At 35.6% G+C, this 10,164-nt stretch overlaps 1 protein-coding gene across 2 annotated transcripts; it reads left to right on the top strand.

Annotated features, from left to right (window-relative positions):
• On the top strand, positions 1 to 9,758 carry LOC149712058 (uncharacterized). Of its 2 annotated transcripts, none has more exons than XM_089860619.1 (10): positions 1 to 248; positions 333 to 462; positions 900 to 993; positions 1,392 to 1,487; positions 3,878 to 4,043; positions 5,937 to 6,018; positions 6,085 to 6,207; positions 6,270 to 6,390; positions 6,647 to 6,833; positions 9,350 to 9,758. In XM_089860619.1, exons 1-7 carry the CDS (start codon positions 99 to 101, stop codon positions 6,138 to 6,140), a joined length of 774 nt encoding a protein of 257 aa, XP_089716745.1. In that variant the 5' UTR covers positions 1 to 98; the 3' UTR covers positions 6,141 to 6,207; positions 6,270 to 6,390; positions 6,647 to 6,833; positions 9,350 to 9,758. The 2 variants fall into 2 exon arrangements, with proteins under 2 accessions (XP_089716745.1, XP_089716744.1); XM_089860618.1 differs by having other exon boundaries at positions 9,098 to 9,758.
• The last annotated feature ends 406 nt before the right edge of the window (positions 9,759 to 10,164 follow it).

Genomic DNA, 10,164 nt, shown 5'->3' with positions numbered 1-10,164 from the left:
GACCAAGCGACTTAGAGTGTAAAATCGTCTGCTATTTTACACTCTAAGTTGCCAGGTCTCCTTGTGCAAATGGTATGAATCCTCCACGCCTGTAAACTATGTATAAGATTTATGCAAGAACATTGCAATACTCATATATTTTCTCCATTTATTTTCAGTTCGATTTTGGGCCTATTTTTGCTACTTGTTGTCTTTTCTACTATTTATATTTCTTGGATAAAACGGCGAAAAAAACGCAACAACTGAAAGTAAGGATTGTATAAATTAGCTTAATTTTCCGACTTTATGTACATCAAACTCGCTCGAAATAACTCCGAAAATATTAAAAACAGGTTCGAAGCTTCGTCTTGAAATCGTTCAATCATTTTGCTTGTTTAACAATGCACGAAGTATTTTTGGTGCGAGCAGTTCAACCGATGACACTCTTAACTTTCTTCACGGAATCAAAGCTATCTCCGGGATGTGGGTCATTTTATGTCATTTGTTCGTTCAATTTAACATCGACGTTATTCGTACGATTTAATTATGAATTATCACTATAAATATAAATAACGTAATAACAGTACGTATGGCACTACCATTGCCACGAGGAAAGATTTTCCTTATAAGGTGGGGTGGTGTAACGGTTATGCATTCGCTCCATGGCAAGAGGATCCCGAGTTCGAACCCGACAGTGGCAATGGGTCACGGGGTGAAAAGCCAGTGAACAGAACCTCGCACAATGAAATTGCATGTTCTATCCGCATTTGTTTAAGGACTCTGACCCCGCATTAAAACTTGTTGAGGTTAACGCTAATATTTAGTGTAGGGCAGTGTGCATTGGCTGTGACATAGGGGCTACTGTTCTTATGTTGTTTATATTTAAAACTGATTTTCACGTTGACTTTGGAAACGTTTAGGTGACTTTGCTATATGCGAAGAGGCAGTAAGAACATTTTTCTTCCAAATAATTGTAAATGGATTTTTATCGGTTGATGTATTTTTCTTTGTCAGGTAAGTAAGACAATGACTCCAACTTTAATTTTATTGCTTCGAAAAACAATTGCTTTGGACGTTTGAAAAATATATAAATAGGGGTATGCTTTAGGGACTGACTGGATAAAATTACCGACCATTTCGATAGAGTAAAAGAGAAAGGCAGGGGGTAAAACTCTGCGTTTCATTTCGCTTTTTGGCACCTGCGCTATAGACGTTTTTGTCATGTGAATGTGTAGAAACAGAGATGTTACTATAACCCATAGTAAATCGCGATACTGAAGGTTGCCTATTTTCTTTTTTTTACCATCGAAATTGTCTATTTAGTTTGATTCTAAGAAGGGACAAATATCGCGAAAATATTATATATAATAAATATATATAATAAAAGTGTTAATAGAGACATTCTTGTATAGCGGGCTTCTTATATCAACTCTGTCTTTGAAACACTTTCAAACACATGGAACGAAGCAGTTCAATCCACTGTTGCTAATCACTATGAGAATAGCGAGGTAATTATGTTAAGCGAGTAACAGATTTATTATGTTTAATTTAAATTATTCTGCTTAGTGTAATCACTTAAATCATAGTGCTTAAATTAATAAAAACTGTCTTTGTAGTCAATGACGGGAAAGTGTGAAAGATAAATGTACAAAAACAATTGCCTGAAGTAACAGATATTCAAATTTTTACTTTTGACACGATCATAAAACATCAATTATTTTAAAAATTTCTTGTCTTAGTTTTTTTACCAAACTTACTTTTATTTTATCATGAAACATGTGCATCATTTTAAAAATAGTACCCGTATGCATTTTATTTTCTATCAATAACTTACAACTAGGTTTGAGTATTCGGCCCTATAAGGAGAATAAAAAGGACAGAAAATCGTTAATAGTTGATAAAAAAACCGTATGAAAACTTGACAAATCGTGTTAGTTAATTTTAAAATTTTAGAAGTATCAAAATTAACGTGATGTATAGCTCCCAAATACCTTTCCAACACTAATAACCACGTCACATTCAAACGGCTTTTGTTATTTTCCGCTCCGCAATATTTCCAATTTTAAAATATATGTACAAAAAAATTCGAGTTTTTGAACCTCCTAAAAGCAAATGTTTGTCAAAACGTAAGATCTAGTATCATGCCAGTATCCCTAAATAATACTTGAAGATGCCATTTTTTCTTGAACTACTATTTAGAGCAAATTACTTTTGTAAATAATGTTTAAAAATATTTAGGGCTAAGAAAATAAGGTCAAAAAACTAAGATAAGATTTTTTTCAAATAATTGATGTTTTATGATCGTGTCTTTAAAAGTAAAAATTTGAATATCTGTTACTTCAGTTAATTAGTTTTCTACACTTTATCTTTCACATTTTTCCGTCTTTGACTACAAAGACAGTTTTTATTAAAATCTGTAACTTCAGTCTTAATATTAATTAAAAATGTTCAGAAACCGTAGGAGAGTAATTTAACTTTATTACCAGCCACCGGTAATATAGCTTAATAACCTCCCAGCGGTAATATAGCTTAATTACCAGCCACCGTTAATCTAGCTCAATTACCTATAACCGGTAATCTAGCTTAATTACCAGCCACCGTTAATCTAGCTCAATTACCGATGACCGGTAATCTAGCTCAATTACCGATGACCGGTAATCTAGCTTAATTACCAGCCACCGTTAATCTAGCTCAATAACCGATGACCGGTAATCTAGCTTAATAACCTCCCAGCGGTAATCTAACTCGATTACCAACCACCGGTAACCTAGCTCAATTATCAGCGACCGGTAATCTAACTTTATTACCAGCCACCGGTAACTTACCTTAATTACCAGCCAGCTGTAATCTAGCTTAGTTGCCAAACAGAGTTAATGTAGCTAATTACCAACCAGCGGTAATCTAGCCTTATTACCAGTTATTGGCAATCTAGCTTAAGTACTAGCCACCGGCAATTTAGATTAATTACCAGCCACCGGTAATCTAGCCTAATTACCAGCCACCGGTAATCTAGCCTAATTACCAGCCACCGGTAATCTAGCCTAATTACCAGCCACCGGTAATCTAGCCTAAATACCAGCCACCGGTAATCTAGCTCAATTATCAGCGACCGGTAATCTAGCTCAATTATCAGCGACCGGTAATCTAGCTCAATTATCAGCGACAGGTAATCTAAATTTATTACCAGCCACCGGTAATCTAGCTTAATTACCAGCCAGCCGTAATCTAGCTTAATTATCAGCGACCGGTAATCTAGCTCAATTATCAGCGACCGGTAATCTAGCTCAATTATCAGCGACAGGTAATCTAAATTTATTACCAGCCACCGGTAATCTAGCTTAATTACCAGCCAGCCGTAATCTAGCTTAATTACCAACCAGCCGTAATCTAGCTTAATTACTAACCTTATTACCAGTTATGGGTAATTTAACTTTATTACCAGCCACCGGTAATCTAGCTTAATTACCAGCCAGCGGTAATCCAACTTATTTACCAGCCATCGGTAATATAACTCGATTACCAGCCACCGGTAATCTAGCTCAATTATCAGCCAGCGAATCTAGCTTAATTGCCAAACAGAGTTAATGTGGCTTAATTACCAGCCCTCGGTAATCTAGCTTAATTTCGAGCCAGCGGTAATCCAACTTATTTCCCAGCCATCGGTAATCAAACTTTATTACCAGCCATCGGTAATCTAACTTTATTACCAGCCATCGGTAATCTAACTTTATTACCAGCCATTGGTAATCCTGACTTATTACCAGTCATTTGATTGCCGGAACCCGATTCTATTTCTGTATCGAAAAATCGCTTCCGTGCACCCATGTAATCTGCTCCTCTTAAATAACAAAATTTCCAAAATCCTTTCCTAATGTTATTAATTAATATGTTTTCGTAGACTTTTTCCTTCGGCCATGATTATGTTAGGAATCCATTTGATCGTTCCTCTATTAAGTAGAGGGCCGTACTGGAACGAGTTCTTTCCAATTTACGTAGCTGGCATAAAAAACAACTGGTGGAGAATTTTAACTTTCACCAATAATCTCATTACGTTGGACAAAATGGTAATGTTTTTAATCATGAATGGGATTTTTTTGGAGAAGGCAAATAGAAATAGGAAAAATGGAATGACTTGAATTCAAACTAGGCTTAACAACAACTTTGCACTTAACATTAGGCCCTTTGCCCTAGGTCTCGTATACTTATCAATTTTTCATCTCTTACGTCACAGGAAGCTAACATCAACTTCCGAAGTCCTATCCTATACTTACTTCCTACTATTAAGCCTCAACATTGTAAAAACGGGATAGACAATCCTCACTATAGAGTATCAAGACATACAAGGGAGTTGACTCATAGCTAGAGATGGCCGATACCAGGCTTAACCCGATACCGATCGATACCGGTACAAACATGAACCGATACCGATCGGTACCGATATTTACTCACTATGATCCAAAACCCGATACTTCAACCGATACCGATATGGTATCGGTTCATCCCTAGAGTAGTAGGCGCGTACTAAGAAAAATTTTCGCTTATTAGTTGTTAGATAAACTGAATTCAGGTACTTTTTATATAAATGAGAACTCGTCACGATTGAAATTCATAGAAATGAGATATTATCACCATCGTTACGTTACTAAAAGACCTAAAAATGTCATGTAGCACCATATAACGCATTTTAAACAAGTATCGGTTTAGTATCGGTATCGAACCAACCGATCCGATACTATCGGGAAACTTAATATAAACAAGATGGCCCAAGGGCTGGGACTTAATAGTAGCCACATCGTTATCTATTTAATTAGCACATAAATAAAAAGAAAAACATTCAAAGACCCTAAACAAAAAAATCAGAAGTGTCCGACCCCACAGTGGTAGCGTGTCTTACTGCTGCGCCAGCCAGCCGGGTTCAATTCCCGGGTGCGGTGTGAAATTTTTTTAAATTAAAATAAAATCTCTAACTGAGCTCAGCTACCACTATTGGTTCCATTTAAGCTAAAATCTGACGATAACGAAAGCGAAAAACCCCGGCCGTACAGTACTACTACGGCTCGGGTCAAACTAAGAACCTATCGTATACTACGATGTGGCTAAAAATTGCATAATGGGTTCTTTGGAAAATGTGTAGACCTTTAAAACTATCCGTAAATTTGTGTCAACGTGAAATTATTCGTATTTTAAAGATGTACGACCTTTTATTGATTAGGACTACGGAACCGATTATGAAGGATTTTCACTCGTCTTAGGTTTATTTTTAGTTTTGGTTAGTTTTTAGTCCACACTATTGAGACTCCCTTCTAAAGAACATGAAACATTTTACTTGTCTCCATCTGTTTTTTTCTTCAAAATTTTACTGTTTGATATTGAAATTTTTTATATATTGCTACAGAATTTTAGGTTGCTAACAGCAATTTTTTGGTAGGGTTTACGGATTATTTTGGGGGGCTAAGTTTAGAAATTGGGGGGGGGGCTATAGCCCCCCCCAAAAAAGGCCTAGCGACACCACTGCACCCTCTTAGTTATATCGAAGAGGCTTTCATTATGCTTTAGAGGAAAATAGTCAAAAGACGTTTATAGTCTCAAAATGATGGTATAAAAGGAGTCTGAAGTGTTTTTTTACGTAATTAAGATCTTTCCGATTGATACACTGGTTACGAGGGAGGAGGTGGTCGAAAAATGACAATTGTTTTGCATTTGAGAAAAGCACCTGATTCGGAAATCATTGTTTGTTTCTTCCGAGCGTTTTTATCCATTACTCGAGTGAGGTTGATAGTTGAAATTAGGCAAGGTGTTTTCGAGACCCCGACAATGCTGTGAAAAATCGTAAAAGCCCCAAAAATATTCCCTCAAATAAGGATATGCCATAATATTCTCACAAAATCAAGGATGATTAAGAATATTGTGGGGTTATGTAAGGTTTTGTTTAGCACTGACAATTTTTTTTATTGTAGCCTATGGTTCACTACTGGTATATCGCCTGTGACATTCAATTCTTCGTTGTTGCTATGATATTCTTATATATATATATTTCAAGTAAGAATACTCTAGCCGTATTTTAGTGTTTCCGTAAATTCATAATTAATGCATATTGGCTTCAAGAAAACCGGATGTGGCAGTCCTCTTTGCTGTTTTTCTTATATTTCTTAGCATTTTAACTACGGCTGGACTAACTTACAAATACGATGTTGAACCATTTACATCAGTTACCGCATTCGATAGCACGTACGTTAATTCAAAAATGATATCTATTTCAATTCATTTCCCCCTATGTTTTGAAATTATAGTACTTACACCGATAATATCTTCTATAATTTCTATCCATCAACGCATTTGAGCTGTTTCGTCGTTGGACTGCTAACTGGACACGTTACTATAAAATTCAAGAATGATCTACTAATATCCAATGTAAGATTTACATGTTATTCCTTAACATATCAAGTTGCACAAAACAAATGATAAACATATAATCCTTCACAACTTAGCAACAGTTTTTTGAGATGATGTAAATATTTAAAGCATGACCTTGGCGATAATAATAAGGTCATGATGAATTTGAAATTACTATAATTTAATTGTTACTTTAAGAACTAAATATTTTATTTTATATGCAAGTCATGCAGAGCATGATATAAACAAAATACAATATGTTTTTTACTTACAGTGGACGATAGTATTCATCTGGAGTATAGCTTCAATTGGTGGTGTTTCTTCGCTTTTTGGAGTCTATTGGTGGAGTAATGGTACACCCATTACAATGTTACCAAGCTTATTATATTGCTCCATTCACAGAACAACTTGGGCACTTAGTTTAGGCTTGTTAAGCTTTATGTGTGCAACTGGTAATGGAGGTGAGTTGGGTTTAAAACTACTATATCAATCAAACAATAACAATGAGTATGAAATTCCATGGCCGTAAACAATTCTAGTTACCATGTTAAGTAGTGTCTGAAGGGGATAATAGAGGAAGGATGACACTCTGTGTCCTCTTAATACTTTAATTATGTAACGTCATTCTTTCCAGGCTCACCCTTTTTGTTTGCTTTACTGCTCATCAAAGTATAGATGGGCATCGCACCGTGGGGTCAATTCTATAACTGGTTGGTACTAAATCCTCGGAAATCAACCCACAAACCTCATCTTGACATGAAACAAAAATTCACATGCGTGCCTTGGCAAATAATTAAGCGTAATAGAGTAATGATTAGGGAACTATTTATCGCGTATGTGATTTGGTTTAGTAACCTTGCTCCAAATGCTCCGATGTTGGGAAGAATGACGTTACACTTACCCCGCTTTGTGGTACACTTCTCTCGAAGAGAAGTATTATATACTTCTGGTAGTGTTTATACTAGTTGGTTCTGCCTCACTAGGGTCCCTTCTACGCGAGATAATTTTCACAAAAACAAGTTCGGTTTCCGGAAATCAATTTTTACTCGGAAACACCTTCATTAACATATTACATGGTCATACTTATTGTCGTTATGATTCGCTTGTGTCCCATTCGACCGAATCCCAATCGACCGAACGCGTTTCCCATTCAACCGAAAACAGCCCAAATGTGCGGTTTGGGGTAAATATATATCAAAATTTAAAAAGCAAACGTTTTCACTTTTTTTAAGGCTTTTTTTTTCCTACAGTTTTTGTTGAATATATATATTGATGTTTGAAATGTAAAATTTAACTTTAAGAGTGATTGATAACTGAGAGAATTGCTAATAAAGGCGGCTTTCTTTACATTAATAATGGCTACTTGTTTCAATTGAATAAGAAAAAGGATAAAACTAGTTACTATAATTGTAGAAATCCCTCCTGTAAGGTTCGAATAATAGAAGTAACCTAACCTAACCAAACCAAACCTATCCTAAACCTAACCCTAACCTAACCTAACCAAACCTGACCAAACCAAACCAAACCAAACCTAACCAAACCTAACCAAACCTAACCAAACCTAACCAAACCTGACCAAACCAAACCAAAACCTGACCAAACCAAACCTAACATAACCTAACTTGACCAAACCAAACCTAAACCTAACCAAACCAAACCAAACCAAACCAAACCAAACCAAACAAAACCAAACAAAACCAAACCAAACCTAACCTAACCTAACCTATCATAACCAAACCAAACCTAACCTAAACCTAACCTAACCAAACCTAACCTAACCTAACCTAAACTTAACCTAACCTAACCTAACCTAACCTAACCAAACCTGACCAAACCTAACCTAACCTAACCTAACCAAACCTGACCAAACCTAACCTAACCTAACCAAACCTAACCTGACCAAACCAAACCTAAACCTAACCAAACCAAACCAAACCAAACCAAACCTAACCTAACCTAACCAAACCAAACCAAACCTAACCTAACCTAACCTACCCTAACCTAACCTAACCTAACCTAACCAAACCAAACCAAACCAAACCTAACCTAACCTAACCAAACCTAACATAACAGTAATGTTTTGGAAAAGGCATGTTATTTGAGAAGTCAATGAAGCTAAACATGAACATTTCGGAAAAGGCGTACCATAGTAAAATGATTTGTAAAATATTATTAACCTAACATAACAGTAAAGTTTTGAAAAAGGCATATTATTTGAGAAGTCAATGAAGGTATAAAACATCAATATTTTGGAAAAGGCGTAACATTGTTAAATGATTTATAAAATATTACTAACCTAACTTAACCAAACCAAACATAACAGTAATGTTTTGGAAAAGGCATATTATTTGAGAAGTCAATGAAGCTAAACATAAATATTTTAGAAAAGGCGTAGAATAGTTAAAGGATTTATAAAATATTAGCCTAACCTAACTTACAATTTCCTTCTCTGGGTTTGAACCCGAGCCTCTGAATTAAAAGCCTAATATTCTACCATGCTGCTGCGGTGATTCGAAATCCTCACAGACATTTAATTAACTAATTCTTTCAAATAAATTCCCATTCAGCAGAAACCCGCCATTGGGCTGGAAATTTAAATATATTCTCCATAAAAAACCAAAAAGCGGTTTCGGTCGAATGGGATTCGGTCCAATGGGATAATACCTATGATTCAACAGATAGTTCGTAGCGAAAAAGTTTGATGTTTTGAAGAACGACGTAACAGTGTTGTTTTATTGTGAGAGTAGGAACATTTCTTGGATTGCAGAGGGAAAATGTGCAACAAAAAAATGGATTTTACGAGGTTGGGAAGGAGGCAAATATGAATAAAGTAGTTTCAGACATAAATATTACGTGGTATTATACACATGGTTCAATGAACCGGTTGAGTTAGAACTGGGCTAATAGATAAATTATCAGCATTTTAATCCCTTGGTTTGGAATTCCGATAAATACATACTTCTTATTATAATTGCAGGTTTCCTAAATGCTATCCTATCGTCGAAAATTATACTTCCTTTGAGTAGATTGACATATTTGGCATACCTAGGCCACTTCATGTTGGTCATAGCTCTTTGGTCCAATTTCCATGGTGTTATCGATGGCAGTTATATATTGATGGTGAATTGTTATTACTTACATTTATAGAAAAGAAATAATTGAGGCACAGGGTGGAGGAAAGCTTTCCGTGGTGCCCAGTATAATACTTTTCTCGTAAGGCTTCTTTTTTATTTTTTAATACTTATTTTGTTTTCAATATCTATTAGACTTGGATTTTTTTCGGCATGGTTGTAATGAAGTGGCGTAACTACAGGGGAGCAGAGCCCGCAACTGCGGGCGGGCCCATGGCTTTTGGGGGCCCTTTCGAAATATTGCTTATAGATTGTCCCATATTTTATAAAGTGTCTTATAATTTCACAAATCGTCCAATTAAGTTCTAATTTTTGAGATTTCAAAGTAATTATTTATAATCCCAGCTGTATGACGTTTTAACCGTAGAATTAGTGATATCTCATTTGGTGAGATCAAAAAATCGCGGAGCTCGCTTCGCTCGCTCAGGACTTTTTTCTTCAATTCTCACGTAATTGAATTTATGCGATTTTTTAAGGTTTTTATATGAAATGATAACAATTACTTTGCATTCTGAGCTGCACTCCAAAATAACACAATTGAATTTCGCCCAAAACTTTCATTTAAATATATAAGCCCGCATATTGAACTGAATTATAGCACAGACCTTTAAAGTATGTTTATTATAAAAAGAAGTACCTGACCCTTTTAAATAGCTTGATT

Source organism: Phalangium opilio, unplaced genomic scaffold (genome assembly GCF_054372755.1).
Source record: "Phalangium opilio isolate 3A_F unplaced genomic scaffold, DU_Popi_V2 ptg000011l_1, whole genome shotgun sequence".
Lineage (NCBI taxonomy): Eukaryota > Metazoa > Arthropoda > Arachnida > Opiliones > Phalangiidae > Phalangium > Phalangium opilio.
The sequence above is the reverse complement of the archived record's forward strand: the minus strand, read 5'-3'. Positions and strand labels throughout refer to the sequence as shown.